This window comes from Rhinolophus sinicus, chromosome 17, assembly GCF_057876585.1.
Source record: "Rhinolophus sinicus isolate RSI-liver-muscle chromosome 17, RSI-T2T, whole genome shotgun sequence".
NCBI classification, from domain to species: domain Eukaryota; kingdom Metazoa; phylum Chordata; class Mammalia; order Chiroptera; family Rhinolophidae; genus Rhinolophus; species Rhinolophus sinicus.
The window spans coordinates 172,184,937-172,204,221 of NC_142517.1; the positions used below are offsets into that span (position 1 = coordinate 172,184,937).

General features: G+C 38.9%; 1 protein-coding gene across 3 annotated transcripts in view; it reads left to right on the forward strand.

Moving 5' to 3' along the window:
- Window positions 1–5,158: 5,158 nt before the first annotated feature.
- The window catches only part of ITGAV (integrin subunit alpha V), a 76,803-nt gene continuing 62,676 nt past the window's right edge, over window positions 5,159–19,285 (forward strand). For 2 of the 3 annotated variants that reach the window (XM_019754499.3, XM_019754500.3), the window contains exons 1-2: window positions 5,159–5,613; window positions 17,754–17,884. In XM_019754499.3, the coding sequence (XP_019610058.1) occupies window positions 5,429–5,613; window positions 17,754–17,884 (316 nt within the window). In that variant the 5' untranslated portion in view covers window positions 5,159–5,428. The remainder of the gene's footprint in view (window positions 5,614–17,753; window positions 17,885–19,285) is intronic. The other variant, XM_019754498.3, reaches the window with a different exon arrangement.

Sequence of the window (19,285 nt, forward strand, 5' to 3'; positions counted from 1 at the left end):
CACAGGTGCTTACCTTGCAGAAGCTCCCTGCCTAGATGCTCTGCTCCCTTCACACACAGAATTCTAGTGCTTGTTTTTATATTCCCAGGTCCGAAAGGAATCTTAGGATTTTCTATACAAAGGTAATCAATATGGTCTCTTCAATTTGACCTTTAAGTCCCACAGTATTAAAAAGAAAGGATGAGAAATTTAAAACTAGATTGTATAAGTGAAATGAGTAAACTGAATGCATACTGGAGAGGAGATATTCAGCTGTAAACAAGTGAACTATGCTATTTCCACATTTTTCCTAACATGTATCTGAAACTTCTTAAGTTTGTAACTAACTTTCCTAGTACATGGATAGTGTGTCTGATCTGAAGGCCACAAATTGCTGATTTCTTACTGCTTTGAAAAGATAAATATATTATCTATTGGTGAGGAGGAGAAACATTTCCCCTTTTCATTCCTGATTTTCATGGATGTGAACCAGTTTTTCCTCAGTAGATGTCATTATTCTGCCTAGGGTGGGGGAAAGATATTTGAACTAAACCAGGTGACTCTGTTTCATGGGGCCTATCAACAGCCACCCCAGTTACTCTGGGTAGGTCACTGAGGTGGGTAAGACCTTGGGGGATCATCACCAGCTCCCTTCCTTGCCCACAAGGATATGGAAATCAGGAAATGTTAAGATATTAGTAGAGGAAATATACACACAAAATTGTCTCTTCTCTTTTAGATTAACCCTACAAAATATTCACTTACAATGATTTTCTTCATAGTCTTTACTGAAATCGTTGTTCAATTCCTCTTTCATAATTACTTCTTAGACACACCTTGTCAAGTTAGTTGAACTTATCTGATGAATACAACCAATAATAAAGTTTGATTAAAATATTTTATTGTTAAACATGCTGTAAAAAGTTCAGATGGATTGAGGATAAAGACAATTTATTAAGTAAATTTTCAGATCACTTTGGATATATTATATTTCTTTTATCTTTGTTTATTTTTATATTGTTATATCATGTATTTTTATATTGCAAAAGATAACTTAGTGCCAATGAACATGAGCTTGGAGTCAGATCATCATGCATTCAAAATCTGCCTGTGCCACACGACATTTGTGACCTTGGGAAAATTATTCAATCATATAGAGAATCAGTTTCTTCGTTTTTTAAATTGCGGGTACTAATAGAACTTACCTGATAGGGTTTTATAATTAATACGTGACAATATATACACAAAATGCTTAACACAGTATCCAGCACATAATGAGTAAGCTTAATAAAAATTTTAGTTATTATTAAGTCTCCAGACAATGGAATTAATTCCATCATTGAGCTCAGAAAATACAAAAACAATAAGGCATGTTTCCTGATAGAAAGCTTCCTGGAGGACATGATGATGCCTGATACACATCTTAAAAGAGGAGTAGGAAACAGCCTGGTGGAGGAACTTGCATAGGTTTGTATGTGGTGGAAGGATGATGACTGGGGGAAGTGGTTAAGGAGGAGGGCTAATGTTTTCTAGGAAGAAAGAGCCCTGTGAGCAAAGCATTCTGAGGAGACTGTAGTAATTTAGTATTGCTAAAATTACTTGTGTGGTGGGGAGTGGTGGGAGGTGATAGTTGCAAGTGAATAAGATTGTGGTGGGGACGGGTAGAGGGAGAAATGCAGTGAGTCAAGGACAGAGATCTGGCCACTCCTAACATTGAAGGGATAGATTAGAAAGCAAAGTCCAGAAAGGAAACAAGTTTCTTGCCTTCCTTTTCTACTCTTGCACCCACCCAAGGAGCACTGGTGCTGGGGATCTTTCATGATACAGATCAGATAGGAAAAGGTAGCACTGGGGGTGAGAATGGGGGTGAAGCCAGAGAGGCCAAGTCAATCTCCCTAGTACATAGGTGGGAGAGGAGAAGCAAGAGTCAGACAAAAAGACCACAGCAACACTGTCGAGTTGAGTTTAGTGGGTTAAAGTCTCTGGAGAAATGGAGTGTGGACAAAGGGAATTTCGGAAGGGTTTCTTGGGGTTGTGAACTGAATCCTCCTTGATAGTCTCTGGGAGATTAAAAATGTGAAATTACTCTTAAATTATTTGGGGCTAACAACTGAGTTCCACAAAGGATGAAGCCAAGTGGAGCCTTGGTTTGATTATGGTTATTGAAGGAATTGTTGGATAGGTACTAGAACTAAGAGAGTATAATAATAGTCATACACATTTACTAACTATTGTACTAAACTAATAGTAGTAGAAGTATTAATGGCAAAAAAGTACTATTCAATTCTATGAGGTAGGTGCTATCATCATTCCCATTTTATAGATAAAACTGAGGTACAGAATGGTTGATTGCCCAGGGTCACACTAGTGATGAGCTAGTACTTGATGAAGTCAGGAATTGAACTCAGGCATTTGAATTTACAGAAACCAATGGAATCAGGATTTTTACTAAAGCATAGAGGGGTAGAGGGTAACATTCAATGTCCAAATTATTTTTACTATCTAATATTTTCTGTGTTAGAAAGTGATTATACTTAATGTAGATATATTATGCAGTTTTTTAAAGTTGGAAAATTGTTATAATGCAGTTTAAAGAGTCATGCCATGGGAATGGGAAAGGGAGATAGGTTTTCTTCCATAGAATAAAAATGCTTTTCCCTCTCCCATGTACACAGTATCTGGCACATTGTGGATTCTGAATAAGTGCTGGCTGAATTGATATGTACTGTAATAAACTCCCTCAATTTGCAAAGTGCTGCATAGATGACTGCTCAAACATGACTACTTTATTACAAAGATGCCTGCATTTATAACCCAGGAGGCCTTAAGGCACTGGGTTAATCTGGTTTACTGTCTCCTAATAGAAATGTATTCCTGATTCACTCAAGTTTCAGTGGGCACACAGGTGCTGCCATTGCTTTGGCTTCTTCCTTTCCTTGGTTTTCTCATTTCTCCCCTCCCCTCTTCTGGCCTGTTAGACCTCGTCCAGGATCAGAAGTTGGGGAGTGGGAAGGCTTTTGGGTGTAGACCTCCACACTTCTCTGCCTTCCCTATTTGGATGGAATTCGGGGTCGAGGATTCCATAGCGATTTGTTCTCAGGTTTTTAAGGCCATGTGGGTTTATACATACATACCCACGGTCTTTTTGGTATACTAGGAAACATCTTGAGGCTAAAGGTACTATTGTATTTATGTGTATCTGTGTAGGATGGCCAGTCTCACAATTTCCTTTAGGCAAGTGCTGGACCATGGCTTGTAAAACATACCCATGGTTTTGCTGCATATCTTTTAGTCAAATTTAAAAATCAGAATGTATAATGCAATTAAGTACTATAAATTCAAGTCAGACATTTCAATTTATATACATATCCCTTCACAGGATTAAGAGCTGTTAGGTAACTGGGCTCAAATTTAAAAGCAGAGCCTAGCAGCCATTTTTAAATAGGGACTTCTAACGCACTTCAGGGAGAAGCCTGCACTGACTGAAGTGTGTTCCTGCTGTCTGATCCAGACTTCATTAAAGGATTGTTCCTGGAATTGTATTTCAACCGAGAGGACTGAGGCTTTCCTCCTACAATCGGAGTTGTGGAGTTGCACAGCTATATCTCCATCAGCATCTTCACAGACCAATCAGAGGGGCTCCATTCTGACCAATCAGGAGAGTGCCTTTTGGACCACTGAAACTGCAAGGATTTGGAGTCCTCATTTACATGAGGATGGACCAACCAGGGAACAGGGGTGAGGACTTCTCTCTATCTGTCAGCTCTCCTCTGGCTCTGGGAGTGCACTTTCTCTTTCCATCAAAGACTGAAGACTGGGTTTCCCCAGCTGCCCCTGAAACACCAGTCCAGACCTCTTACCAGACAAGAGCCAAGCAGAGCAGTCTAGCAGGAGAGGGCGGTGCCCCAGGGCTGACACACCCCAGAATTGAGCTTTAACACTACTGAGGTGTTCCACAGCCTTGCTATCCTCACAGATGTGGTGTATCACATTGAGCTGTTCCCACTGCATATTAAGTTTCCTTCTTCACCACACCCCAAATCGGGGATTCCTCTTAGCATTGAATTGGTGCCAACAACCATTGGTTGACAGTTTTAATAGTTACTTTGGGAAGACGATATGAAATTACTGTTCGAGTAACGTATACTTTTTAAGGTCCACACAATACTCTCAGTCTTGTTCACCAAGTTCTTTAGCATGTGATACACAATATGGGACAGTTACTTCTCTGGACAAGTTTACTCATCATTTCATTTTCATTCATTCATTCAATATTTTATTGATTGCTTACTATCTGCCTGGCAAGGTGTTGGAATTTGGGAATATAAAAGGTCAAGAATTGCCGAACTCAAGGAAGTCTCTCAGTCCCTGCGTGTGGTGCAACATGCCAACAACATGCATGCCCCAATGGGCCTTATTTCATAATAAAAGGGTGCATATTCCTTTTTCCAACTCTGAAATTGTATTTCCATGCAAATGCTGTAAATCAAGGAGTATAACAAATCATATGACTTCAGCAAATAAACTAGGAATGAGGTTTTGACTAGTGACTTGATTTAAAACGATTACTACCTAGTCAATGCCTTGCCAATCCTTTTGTGGACTACTGAAGGCTTTAACACAGCTCGCCGTGAAAGAGGCTGTGCTAGCATTCTGGAAGTTTATAATTAAGTTCAGTGTTGGTGTGTGGCATAGAGTAGGGAGGAAAACGACCGCTAATTATGGAGTTTCGTTTCTGAGAGCATGCTAGACTTTGAAGTAGCAGAACACGAGAAGCGGGTAAAGCATTCCTCATTTTTAAACAAAAGTCGCACGGGAGTTCCTGACGGGACCGGGGAACGTGGGGTACCCTTGGCACTCCGATGGACCCGGGCGGGTAGGGATCATCCCTCCCCCTTGCCCCCCCCCCCCATCTCCGCCGCCTCCCCTCCCGCTCTCAGTGTGGGTCTGAGGCCTTTGTCCAAGAGCGCTGCCGCCCACGGGGGCTATGAGGGTCTGGGGCGGCCTGGGTACAGACTCCCCGCTCTCGGGACAGGAGGCGACAGCGCTCACGGAAGTGCGATAGGGCTCGTCCCAATAGAGGACTATTCTCCTCCTCCACTTCCTCCCGCACAGCGGCTCGGCTTCCCGGGCCGGCTCCTCCTCCTCCTCTGCCTCCTCCCCCTGCCGCCGCAGCACTCAGGCGGGCGGTGCGGCGCTCACCCCGGCAGTCCCGAGCCCCAGGGAGGTGAGGGGCCTCCCGCGCTGCTGCCCCCCGCCCCGCGCGCCGCGAGCTCCACTTCCCCGCGGCTCAGCCCTCCGGCCCCCCCCGCCCCGGAGCTGTCCCGGACTCGCGGGGAAGCGAGCGGCAGGCAAGTCTCGGCGCGCGCAGGCGGCGGGCCACGGACTCCGTGCGCTCCGGGAGTGGTGGCCGCGGCTCCGGGCTCGGCGCCCTGCGCGCACTTCGGCGATGGCTTCTCCGCTGCCGCGATGGCTGCTGCTTCACCTCCGTCGCCTCCTGTTCCTTCTTCCCGGATTCCTGCTGCCTTTTTGCGGCGCCTTCAACCTGGACGTGGACAGTCCCGCCGAGTACTCCGGCCCCGAGGGAAGTTACTTCGGCTTCGCGGTGGATTTCTTCGTGCCCAGCGCGTCTTCGTAAGTGGCCGCACTTGGAAGCGGGGGAGGGGGGTCGGCCCCCTCCCTCCCAGCGCTCACCCACACTGCGTTTCCCCAGGGAGAGAGATTTCTGGGAGCGATCCTGGCATCTGTCTGTCTGCCCGTCCTCCCCCACCCCCGACCCCATGGGGGTGGTTTTGGTTTTGGGTGGATGAAATATTTGGGGAGATGAACCCTGCAGCACCCACCACCCAGTTTCCTCCTCCTCTCCTGAGAGGGAGAGCGTTGAAGCAGACCTGTGCTTAAAACTCCGGGGAAGCGAGAAATCAACAAAGGCTGGTGCGGCCGGACTGCGCGCCGCCGCTGCCAGTGTCCGCGATGTGGTCTGTTTCATCTCCAAACTTCTTTTTCTCCGGTACCAGTTAGCCTTCTCTGTAGTTGTTTTCTGCTTCAGACTTAAACACCCGTCCTTTTCGCTCTCCCTAAACAAGCCCTCCCCCACTCTTTCCGCCTTCCTGGCTGATTCTGTTTCTCCTCATTTACTCCATTTCCAGACATTCTGATGACTAAAGTGACCGTACTGACCTAGTGTCTTATCTCTGCGACGGTCAGACCTTTGCACATGTGACGGTGAACAGATGAATTGAATGTGTCAATTATTCTTTTTATAGTGATTCATTATTTAGGTCATTGTTTAGAAAGAACAAGGGTGTTTGCTGCGTGTTCACTCACTACAGGTCATTTGAATACTGCAGTATTTAAGAATTCAGTTATGTTTTCAAATTGTCAACGTTTCGCGTGCAAAGACCGTCAGGATTTGTAATAGAGTAATTGTCGTTATTGGACTAAAAGTTGTCTCTGACTTTACCGAACGTTGACATCATTCTCGCCACCCCACCCCCGTATTAGCGTTAGAAATACCTATTTAATAAGTGTTCAATGGATGTCTTCTGATGTTTAAATTTTCTTTTCAAGAGGGAGACCTGCCCTTAGTTCTTTCTAAGTTCTTAGAAACATATTTTTGTTTAAATGTTCTTTATATTTTGAAGTATTGTTTTTTTGGGGAAAGGGATAATGATTTTGATGTTCAGTACTTAGAACCATTTTTTCTGATTCGTACGTGCCTAGTTTGAGGATGATCTAAATACTTTTCCATGACAGTTAGAACAGTCAGCAGGATTTATTCTTATTGTTTTTCTAGATGTTGCTGAATGTCATTCATTTTGGTAACAGTTGCAGCAGTAAATAGGTTGGAAGCAGTTAGTGGAAACTAGACATTGCTTTTATGTAGTGAACTCAATTTAGTTTGTTGTTTCCAGTTAAAATACTTTCTAAGAGACCTGAGCACAGATTTTCCGAAATGATAAAAATAATCATTAACTTTTGGCAACGTTTACTGCCTTCTCATTTGATTTAATCATTTTGTCAACACTATCTGTCATTTAAAAATTTTTTGTTTCCAGATATTTTTAAGTGTATGCTTTTATGGTACAGAAGATTTTAGTTTCCCCAAGGGTGCTCTTTTAGATTTAATTTGTACAGAAATTCTAAGAATTTTGAAAATATATATTGTTTTTTGTCAAGAGTTAGTACTTAAATTAGCAAATTAGCACTCTATACTTTGAAGTTGATGGAGTGTTTTGCAAATGTTTCTTTTAATTCTGTATCAACCCTCTGAGTGTAGTATAAAGATACAAGATGATAAACTTAAACTGCGGAAAATGCAGTAATGTTGAACTGTTGGCATGAGATAGTTGCTATTTTGTATTACAAGATTTTGACTAGTCATTGTAGTCATTGGATATACTATGACCTCACAGGTTTGTATGACCTCCCACATGGGCCTTCAAAGGTAAGGTAAAATTGAACTTGGTTTGGTTTCATATAATATTTTGAAATCTTCATCAGCAACTTTGTTACTGATAGACTAGTGAGCTCCAGGTATAGCCTAACTTAAAAAATAGAAATCAACTTTGAGATTTTTTAAAAACAAAATATATATATATAAAAGGTTTGTACTTATTGAGCTTTTCAGATTTAACAAAGATTAATGCAAAGCTATGCTCAATTTTATAAAAAGGCACTTTTAAATTTAACAAGAGTTGGAATCCAAAGTACATGGGATGCCGTTTATAATACTACCAGCTGCATTTATTGTTGTAATTTATTTGGTGTGATCATAAACTTCCAAAGGAAAAAAAATCCACACAATAAAAAAAAAAAGGGTTTGCTAATTAAAGATTCCTTTCTTCTGAAGGGAGATTGTCTGGATTAATGAGGAAGCAGGGTAATAAAGTCTCCTCTGCTTCCTGTTTCTATAGCTGTCTAAATACTTTTGGCAAGCTGTAGAATTGTTTTATGTCAATTTTTCTTGTTATAGAAAATTGTTATTGAATTATTTCCATATTCTGAAAAATAATGAATTAATGTTTATTACAAAGAAGGAAAAATAAGCACTATCAAATATTAAGGTGACTCTTTAAGAAAATCCCTCTAAAAATAAGTCTTAGGTATGAAGTAAAAAGTCACAAATGTAGTGATTTAAAAATTATGAAAAATTAAGAAATTAGCCTTCCATATTTTTTTCCTGTATGCATTAATTTATGGTGGCCATATTGCCATACTTATATAAAATATACAGATTATATACAGGCCAAGAAGTAAAGTCATGTTTTTTCTTGTGGAAAAATTAAAAATTGCACCCTAGGTTTAATTATAATCATGATATTTTACATTTAATTATAATAATGATGTTTTATAATTTGCAAAGCACTTTTACTTATGATGTCTCCTTTCACTCTATAGCACAAACCAGCATGGGAATTCTGGAAGCAGATAAACTCATTCTCAGAGATGAGGAAACAGAGGCCAGAAAAGTTTGCAGTCTTTAGTTGTTTGAGTGGGTTAGTGTGGGGTAGGGGGCAAGGTGGTATTAAAAAACATACGGTATGGAATTCAAATTCCATTTCATTTTTATATTCAAATTTTAAAATTTCAAGAAAATCATTGAACAATTTTCTTATTTATTCTTCAACTACAAGTTATATATAGTTCTCATTTTACATATATATTTATTTTTAAATAATGCTATACTACGGAACACTGGATTAGAATTCTTGCCTTTTCTCCTATTAAACGCTAATGGAGCCTCAATTACAGTTACTTCAAGTTCCTATACCCCAGAGACAAAGTGTGGGTGAGTGTGCCCTGGTCACCGGAGGTCACTAGAATATTCAGAGGTTCTCAATCCTAACTTCCTGTTTGCAACACCTGGTGAGCTTTTAAAATAAAACTGCTGTCCTGACTGCATCTTAGATCTAAAAGTTGAGTTCTGACATCATACTCCAATAGCCTGTGGATCATTTCTCCTTGAATAACCCAATCTTACCTTATTGTGCCTAAAACTGAACTCTTTTTTACCAAGACATGTCAGTTGCACCTCTGTTTCTATTAACGGTGCCATCATTTTCTGTCATGCTGGGAATAATGTCGTATTCCTCCCTCTCATTTTCTATTTTTCTTTGTCATTATAACTGCACTCCCCTAATATTAGTCAGTGATTAGTCACCAGGCAGAAAGTCCTAGAAATTCTTTCTTGTTAATGTTTCTTGCTTTCATCGCTGCTTTCCACTTCTATGACTGCTCTTTTTCAGCCCAGTCATCGCAAGTGTGGTGTGGCACTTAGATCCTTACCCCTTGCCCATCATTTGGCTCTTAAACCTGCAAAACATCTCACATGTTTCTAATAGTTTTATCTTTGTGAAACATCTTTTGTTTTTGACGTTTAATATTATTTTACATTCATTTCAGGTGTACAGCATAATGGTTAGACATTTATATAACTTAAGAAGTGATCCCCCTGACTAATCCACTTACCACCTGATGCTATATATAGTTATTATCATATTATTGACTATATTTCCTATGCTTTACATCCCCATGACTATTTTGTAACTACCAATTTGTACTTAATGCCTTCACCTTTTTTGCCCTGTCCCCCAACCCTCCTCCCATTTTTCATCCCAATATATCTAGTACCCATCTGACACCATACATAGTTATTACAATATTATTGACTAAATTCCTTATGCTATAACCTACATCCCCATACCTACTTTGTAACAACCAATTTGTACTTCTTACTGCCTCCTCCTTTTTCACCCGACCACAAGCCAACTCCTGTCTGGCAACCATCAAAATGTTCTCTATATCTATGAGTTTGTTTCTGTTTTGTTTGTTTGTTCATTTTCTTTAGATTCCATATATCAGTGAAATCATATTATATCTGTCTTTCACTGTTTGACATACTTCACTTAGCAAAATTCCCTCTGGGTCCATCCATGCCACCTCAGATGGCGAGAACCCATGAACTTCCATGGCCAAGCAATATTCCATTGTGTATATGTACCACCTTCTCTTTATCCATTCATCCATTAACAAACACCCAGGCTGCCTCCATATCTTGGATACAGTAAATAATGCTGAAGTGAACATATGGATGCACATGTCCCCTCAAAGTAGCATTTTGGGTTTCTTTGGATAAATACTGAGAAGTGGAAATACTGGGTCCTTCTTTGTCTCTTGTTATAGCCTTTGTTTTAAAGCCTATTTCGTGTGGTATAGTATTGCTATCCCAGATTTTTTTTTTTTTCATTTCCATTTTCATGAAATATCTTTTTCCCATCCCTTTACTTTCAGTCTGTGTGTGTCTTTCAATCTGAAGTGAGTCTCTTGTAGGCAGCATATGTAAGGGTCTTATTTTCTTATTCAGTCATCCTGTGACTTTTGATTGGAGCATTTAATCGATTAACATTTTAAGGTAATTATTGATAGATACATAGTTATTGCCATTTCATTATTATTTTTTTTTTTCATCTTAAAGAAGTCCCTCTAAGATTCCTTCTAATATAGTGATACCTTAGTTGTCGAACGTAATCCATTTTGAAAACCGAGGCACGGTTTCCGCATAGAAAGTAATGCAAAATAGATCAATTCATTCCAGACCTTTAAAACCAACCCCTAAAACTGCAAATTTAGCATGAATTTTACTATCTAATGATACCATAGATCCATAAAATTTATGGCATTCATAAACTGAAATGTTCATCAATGGAGACGTTTGAAAACCAAGGTACCACTGTACTGGTTTTGTGTTGATGAACTCATTTAGCTTTTTCTTGTCTGGGAAGCTCTTCATCTGCCCTTCAATTTTAAATGGTAGCTTTGCTGGGTAGAGTAAGCTTGGTTGTAGGTCCTTGCCTTTCGTCGCTGAATTATTGCCTGCCAGTCCCTTCTGGCCTGCAAAGTTTCTGTTGAGAAATCAGCTGATAGTCTTATGGGAGCTCCCCTGTAGGTAACTAATTACTTTTCTCTTGCTGCTTTGTGATTCTTTCTTTGTCTTTAGCTTCAGGCATATTAATTGCAATAGGTTTTGGTGTGGGCCTCTTTGGGTTCATCTTGTTTGGGTGTCTCTGAATTTCCTGGGTTTGTGTATTTATTTCCTTCGCCAGGTTTGGGAAGTTTCTGTCATTATTTCTTCAAATAGGTTTTCAATTCATTGCTCTCTGTCTTCTCCTTTTGGTACCCCTATGATATGAATATTGGTATGCTTGATGTCCCAGAGGCCCCTTAAACTTTCCTCATTTTTTTTGGATTCTTTTTTCTTTTGGCTGTTATGTTTGGGTGTTTTCTGCTACCTTATTTTCTAAATCACTGATTCAGTCTTCTGCTTCATATATTCTGTTGATTCTCTATAATGTAGTCTTCATTTCAGTTATTATATTCTTCATTTCTGACTGGTTCTTTTTATGTTTTCTATCTTTATTTTTATGTTTCGTATCTCTTTGTTGAAGTTGTCCCTGAGATCATTGAGCATCCTTATAACCAGTGTTTTGAACTCTGCATCTGGTAGATTGCTTGTCTCCGTTTTGTTTAGTTCTTTCTCTGGAGCTTTGTTTTGGTCTTTCATTTGGGACATGTTTCTTTGTCTTGCCATTTTGTCTGCCTCCCTGTACAGAGGTACCTCGGTTTTCCAACGTAATCCATTCCAGAAGAGCGTTCGAGTTCTGAAACGTTCAAAAACCAAGGCACAGTTTCCCCATAGAAAGTAATGCAAAATGGATTAATTTATTCCAGACCTTTAAAATCAACCCCCAAAATTGTGAAGTTAGCATGAATTTTACTACCTAATGATACCATAGATCCATAAAATTTATGGCATTCGTAAACCGAAATGCTTGTCAACAGAGACATTTGAAAACTGAGGTACCGCTGTATTTGTTTCTATGTATTAGGTAGGGCTGCTATGTCTCCTGGTCTTAGTAAAGTGGCCTTATGTAGTAGGTGTACTGTGGGGTTCAGTGACACCCTCTTCCTGGTCACCTGACCAGGTGTGTCCCTTGTGTGGATTGTGCATGCCCTCCTGTTGTAGTTGTGGTTGCTGTTTGCAAGTAAATGGGAGGGATTGATCTTGGGCTGATTGGTTGTGAGGACTGGCTGTGATTACAGTGGAAGAACTGTTGTGCAGGGGCTAAACCTGCAGAGCAGCATTTGCTTTATCAGGGCCCTGGTGCCTACCCAGTATGCCCTTTGGGGGTGTCATCCTGGAAGGTGGCCAGGTGATGCTCTTGCTGGGTCTCAAGCTGGCAACTGGGCATGTCAGTCCTGGGGTCTTCTTGGAAGGGCCCTAGCAAACCTGTGCTCTACCTGGAGCCACATGGAATGAGCCACAAAGCAATCTGCAGATGGCTGCTACCCACGCTGGGCTTGGAGTAACCTTGAGAAGCCAAACCGTGAACTGGGGCCAGCTGTTGCTAATGCCGGGCTTGGGGTATGGGACACACTGATGTCGGATGTTGCTTGTTTGCATTTTGGGAACCTTTGAGAAATTTTAGTAAAGTCTGTACCATGAGCCAAGACAAGCTGTTTATACGAAAAAGGCACTACAAGCAGCTTAGGTGTGCCTGAATGTTGCGTGTGGTGGGGTCTTCAGGAATCATTCTGGGCAGGGCATACAAATAGTGTTAGCCAGGTAAATGGAGACTCAGATATGGCAGCTGCCTGCTTGTTCATTGCAGGAGGGTAGGGCTCAACAAAGAATGATTTCCGCTAGCTCCTCTGTCTGGAAGAAAGCTTCCCATCCATCCCTCGTCCTGAAGCCAAACAACTCAGTTCCTCCCTGTATGTCCCTGATGCCTTTTGAGCTGCTGCCCCAGAGCTGAAGCTCAGAAAGTTAGTCAGTCAGCAAGGAAGTCTGTGCATGGGCCCTTTAAGAGGAGCATCTGGGAGTGCAGCAACCCTCGTCTCACTCAGCCACAATCTGCTGGTTTTCACAGCCAGGAGTTATGGAGATTTCTCTCCTTGGCACTGGGGAGCCTAATGTGGGGCTGGTACCTCTCGCTCCTCAGGGCGGAGCTTCCACAGCCGAGATATCCCTCCTGACTTTTAATGCTCACGTGTAGTGTGGGACCAGTTGTTCCCCATTCTCTGCCCCTCCTGACCAGTCTCGAGGTTACTTCTGTATGTCCTTAGCTGTAGGGTTTTGGTTCAGGTAGACTTAAGGCGATTCTCAATGATGGTTGTTCTGTGGTTTAGTTGTAATTTTGATGTGATCGTGAGAGAAGGTAAGCACAGCACTTACCTACTCTGTCATCTTGACTGCTCTGAAACATCCTTTTGATCCTGGTATTCTGCTGCTAAAATTTCCTCAGCAGTGATCCCCTGACCAGAGAGAAAACCCAAACTGCTAAATCTGAATGAAAGCCCCTTTCAGTCTGTCCCAGTCTTTTAAAAATTCATGTCCCATTTCTCCCATCATCATTGCAACTATCTTCACAACTCTTTATGAAATGGTGCTGGCTTATTTTCATGAACTTTAGTGTTGCTGTATTGGTTCTTTTTTTCTTGTCGTAAATAATATACATCCATAAACTCTAGCCTTATTATTTAGAGAGCAAATACTATGTAGATTACTCCTGATTAAGGCCCAATATTTATAGGACATTATAAAAGAGAAGGGAAAATTTATAGAATTTATAGTTACTGTGTCTGTTTTACATCATAAAAATGTTGACTGTAGCATTTTTTAAAAATGAAAAGCAAGTCTAAGGCTGAAATTACAGCTCTGAAACAACATTCAGTGTTAAAATTTTACGCACATTTCTTTTTATATATGTATATGATAATGTTTCAGAAGTTCCGTTTGGTGAAGTCTCATTGGTCAACCCAGAGTCAGCCAAACATAGTAAATATGCTTTATCTTGGAGAGAGAAGTCAGTACTGAAAGCAGCCAAATAATTTAGTTCATTTGGAGGGTTTAAAAAATGCACTTGTCATTGTTTGGCTGGTTGCCTCTCCTTGGTAGTCAAGGTCACATTCCCTGAAGTAACTGCCCTTAAAGTACATTTTCGATAGGAAGGGTATTTGAAGGCCATCCTCTTGGTTGGTTTCACTTACCTTCTTGTCTGTCTCTCCTTCCCTCTCTTGCCCTCCATCATTCTGCCCCTCCCCTTCCCTTCCTCTGTCTCCCCCCCCCCCCCCCACACACACACACCGATCATACACTTTGCCTTTTATCTTTTAGAATTTCCAGGCTTGATATTAACAGACTGCTCATATATGTACACTTTAATTTTCCAAGTCATTTATTGGAAATGTCTCAAGTCATTTAAAAAGAATGGTGAGGATGGGGATCCTGATATTGTTCTTGGGCAAACGTTTTGGAGTCTGTCAGGAGAAAGTTGCCGGCAAAGAAACTAAGTTGCTGAGCGTCAGAATTTCTCTGCTAACCAGTGAAATCTCTGTTAGCCTCAACTAATCCTGTGTATCTTCCCCAGCTTTTCACCATTGTCAGGAAATGTTGCAAGCCAACTATTTCCTACCCTTCTTTTTCTTTTTTTCTCCTTGAGTTCTTGCATTTGAGTTAGTTAATAGCCCTTCAAGAGAACCAAGGAAAGAAAAGCCCCTTTTAAAAACAGATTTTAACTTCCAAATTTCCTACTTTATTAGGGAGTATTTTATTAATTGTTAATTTTAGTTCCGATGCAGTCATCTTGTATTTCTATAATATTTACAGATTTCTCTGAGTTTGCTTTTGTCTGTTTATGTGGAAAAGCTATTCATACTATTCCATCTTCAGAAAATTTATTTTTTAGGTAACTACAGTGGGCATGGTTATCTCTATTCCTCCGTGGAAGAGGAAACTGAGATTCAGAGATTTAAAATGACTTTCACAATTGATTTATATAATGATTTGTAGCATTCAGTCCCAAACTGTGTGTCAGACAGTGCTGCTTGTATTGCAAATATTTTTTTCTGGTCTGTCACTTCTCTTATCCTAATTAAGCTGTTGTAGATATTCACTAGACATTCTTAGTTTAACTTCAATGAACAATTATTTCATTTTTTTATAAAGTGCTTCAGGCTTTGTTTGTTGTTATTGTGGCAAAAAAAAAAAAAAAAAAAAAAAAAAAAGACATAAAATTCACCCTCCCAAAACATTAGCAGGCTTTTCTCTTTTAAAAATTTTCTATAATACCCTTAAAAGTAACTTAAATAACATGTTGATATTTTAGACAAAGAACTCTGTTCCTCAACATCTATTCCCTCATTAACTTAGCACTTAGGAACTGACAGTGCTCACACATTCCTCTTATATTAGTCTACCATTTCTGTAGTATTTCACCAATGTGCAAGACCGCACATGAAGGTATGCTTAGGAAAACTTAATAAACACTTACTTACATTATACATCTAATTACCATCATTTCATGCCTATAATGTGCAAATGATCTGATGAAAAGCAGCAGCCTTGTTCTTGGTCTTATCCAAGGAACTCAAGCTATGTGCTGCCAAAAAAACGCAGTTCTCATTCAGAACTCAGTCCCCTAATAACTTCTCTGCCTTCTCTGCCTTATAGGGCCAAGGAAAGAAAAGATCTGAAATCGAAAATAAAGAAAATTATTTTACAGATAATTTAAATAATTGGATGTTTAATAGGAGATGATTTCTGCATGCTAGGGGGTAGGGAATAATGGAAATGGCTTATTTATATATGACTATGTTAAGTTTAAGACCTAAAGCTATCAAATTCACTTGCTGCTCAGCTGTCAGTTTAAAAAAAAGCTTTTCTGGAGTGATTATTAGGTAGCAGGTACAAAGATGAATTAGAGTTCCCCACATTCAAGGAAGTAATTTATTGTAAAGTGGGAAGAATAGCTTTGACAAAAAGTTATAAAAGGTTGTATAACGTGTTATGTGATGACAGTCCAGAAGTGAAGTTTGCTTCTAGACTTTTAGGCAAATTCTGAGAACCAGCTCTCCTGTCCTGAGCTGGAACATGACCGTTTCCCACATCACTAAAGTCATATGTATACCTGTGCTTGTATTACGCTTATTAGGACTATGGCAAGAATGTCCCTACTCCTTTTCAGGTATAGACCCTGACAAGTACACTTGTCTGAAATGTTCTTTTTCACCATTGTGCACCAAAAATCAGTTAATTCAGATGAAGAGGGGAAATTTTGTGGTCAATTTTTTTACCCATTAAAATGAAAAACTTCATATACATACACACAAAATTAAGCTGTTAGCCATCTCTGCTGTAGAAAAGGAGGGTGTGATGACACTGAGTTACTCTGTTATTCACAGGGGTGAAGGCTGTCTTATTCATAGCCTAAGTTTTTTTCTTATAAAAGGTTCTTGTTAAATGAAAACTAAGTTGCTTTCTTACCCAGAGTCATTTGGCTGTGATGAGAGATTGCCAGCATTGGTGTTTTACTGATGCCAAATATGACTGCATAAAGCTTTATGAAATAGGGTGTGGTTTGATTGGGAGTTTTGTCCGCATTTTGAGTATGGAGTTTTCAGATTTGTGTCAGAGAGCAGATTTCCTGTAACACAGCAATTCATGCAACCAGCTCCTAAACAGTCTATGAACATAATTTGGGAGATACCACCCATGTGAAATAAAATAATTGAAATTGACAAAATTTAAAATGATTGCATTCCATATTTAAGACTATTAGACATAAGAATGTCCTAGCCTATAGAGAATTTTTATATTTATTTGAGCCAAACAGAGGATACTCCTCCTGGAAGCAAGATCTCAACAGACTAAAATGCTTCCTAGAATGGCAGTTGGCAATTTCTTTTATGCATTTTGAATTCAGGAGGGAACATAAAGAAGATTACATGAAGGGGGAGAAAGCAAGGCTGAGATTGGATTACAGTATAGTTAACAAGATTGTGTGCTCTCTTGAGGGTGGTTTCACATCTGTGGGGTCTGAAAAGAGGCGTTTCCAAGGTGTGTTAACCTAGATACACAAAGACAATGGACAGGTTTTGCTTAAGGCAAAGATAAACCTTTTGTTAAAGAAGTTATATACCCAGGGTGTGACTACCCACCATGACCTGCCCAGTTAGGAATTTATAATCAGATCACCCTCTGAGGTTACTTTTGGTCACTGGACTTGTGAAACTATTATAAAGCCCTGTTTTTATCCAAAATAGTGAAGAACTAAAGAAAAGATCTCTTTTACTTAAAAATTGAACTCCTGATTATTTTATCTTCCTGAATTTTACCCTGATAAGAAATTGAATAGTGATCCTATTTGACATGGGATTGCTTATATTAATTTTCTGAAAAGAAATTTGTTACTCACTATTTCAAAAAAAAATTGAAGTACAGTACTATACCAAGATAAGTTTTCCAAATGGAAAAATAATAATATTTAGAACTATCATGCTTTAGAATAATTTATTTAGAATAATTATTTTTCATTCATCATTCAAGGTATAGAAAGTGGATAGCAAACCATACACACACACACACACACACAATCAAAACAAAACTTTCCTGACTCTAGCCAGTGTACCTTTTTTCAGTAGCTGTAATGAGATATAATTGACATATAGTCTATACATATTTAAATTTGTCCAGTATAAATTTTTAAATGACATGTAACCCTGAAGTTGCCTTATAATATATTACTAGGCTGAATAAACTATATTGAATAATGTATGTAAGAGAGCACCCAATGAATAATGAAGATTATGCCCTCAGTGAATAGTTAAAAAAAAATTTGTGGATAATATCAAGAAAATGATTGTTTTTCCTAAATTGTAAGATATTGTTGATGCTTGCTGCCATTTAAAGTCTTATTTTGCCTTTTGTATTTTAGCAGGATGTTTCTTCTGGTGGGAGCACCCAAAGCAAACACTACCCAGCCTGGGATTGTGGAAGGAGGGCAAGTCCTCAAGTGTGATTGGTCTTCCCACCGTGGGTGCCAGCCAATTGAATTTGATGCAACAGGTAAATGTTGATGCAGTGGTCCCTTTTCCTAAGTCATTTGATTTTTTTAGTATCACTTAATATTTGAAAGCTTTAGCTTAAATATAAACATTTAGTAAATAACATATATAATAAGCGCTTCAGATCTCCTGAGAAAGTTATACACAAATGATTTATTATATGTTTTTTTTTTCCTGCAGTTTTGTGGCATATAAAAGCATTAAAAATACATTGCATTTTCATTGCTTTGGATGTCTTCAACTTTAAACTGATGGTGTCAATATGCAGAAATCTGGGGAAAATCTAATGAAATGTTTTTGCACATCGTCTGAGAAGAGGGAGCTCAGAGATACATACAGCAAGGCCTTTTGTCCTTTCTCTGTTGGCAAAACTGAAGCGTGACTCATTGGCAACTGTAGAAGATCATCTCTCTAATTATGAATATACCTAAGCTTGGGATTGTGCTACCAAAACCAGTTGAGGAATCTTTCACATTCCAGTAGATCTGATTGACTTAAAAAAAATTCTTATCCAAAATTTATTGGGAATGTTATGTAGTATGGTTCTGATAACATTAAAATTTTATTTATAGAGACAAATTTTAGTGTCAGAATTATGCTAGTAAGGAGAAAAATTACATAAGGAAAATGGGAAACAAGAAATAACTTACTGTATTTTGCTATGTATAATGCGCTCATGTGTGTAATACACACCCATGTTTTTGGCCCAATCTTTCAGGGAAAAATACCTTTTGTTTTAATTTTTTAATTCAAATTTTTATTTGTTTTCATTTAGGTCCTTGTTTTTTGTATAATAAAGGAATTTTAGGATTTATTTTTTAATATATTATGATACAAGACATTTTATATAGCAAGTAACTACAAAACACAAGAACAGATACAAGGTACAAGAAATGTTATGTACCCGTAAAAAAATTGTGATATTTATGTATCATAGAAGGCCAAGAATTCTTCATTGTTGCAAGTTCGTTGTAAGTTCTACAAAACCGATTATCGTATTCCAGGGTATTATTTTGCATACAGATATTGTTATTGATTTCTAGAGTTACACTCATCGGAATAAATAAAAGAATTAAAAACATGTATATAGATATGGAATTAGTACTACCCATATATAATGCACATCCTTATTTTTCCCTCACAAACTTGGGCAAAAAAGTACATGTTATACACAGCAAAATACATCAGTGATATAAAATATATATAATCCTATACACATCTGTATATTGAGATATGTATGTATATTTGTGAAAGCTTAGAGAATCCTCAAAGAAATAGTATGACGTTTTTCTGGTATAATAGTTTTACGGTTTTGTTTTGTTTTAAATGATTCTGGTTTGCTGGCTTTGATAGAATATTTTAAGTCAGAAGAAAATTAACCTTTTTCCATATTTTTACTTCC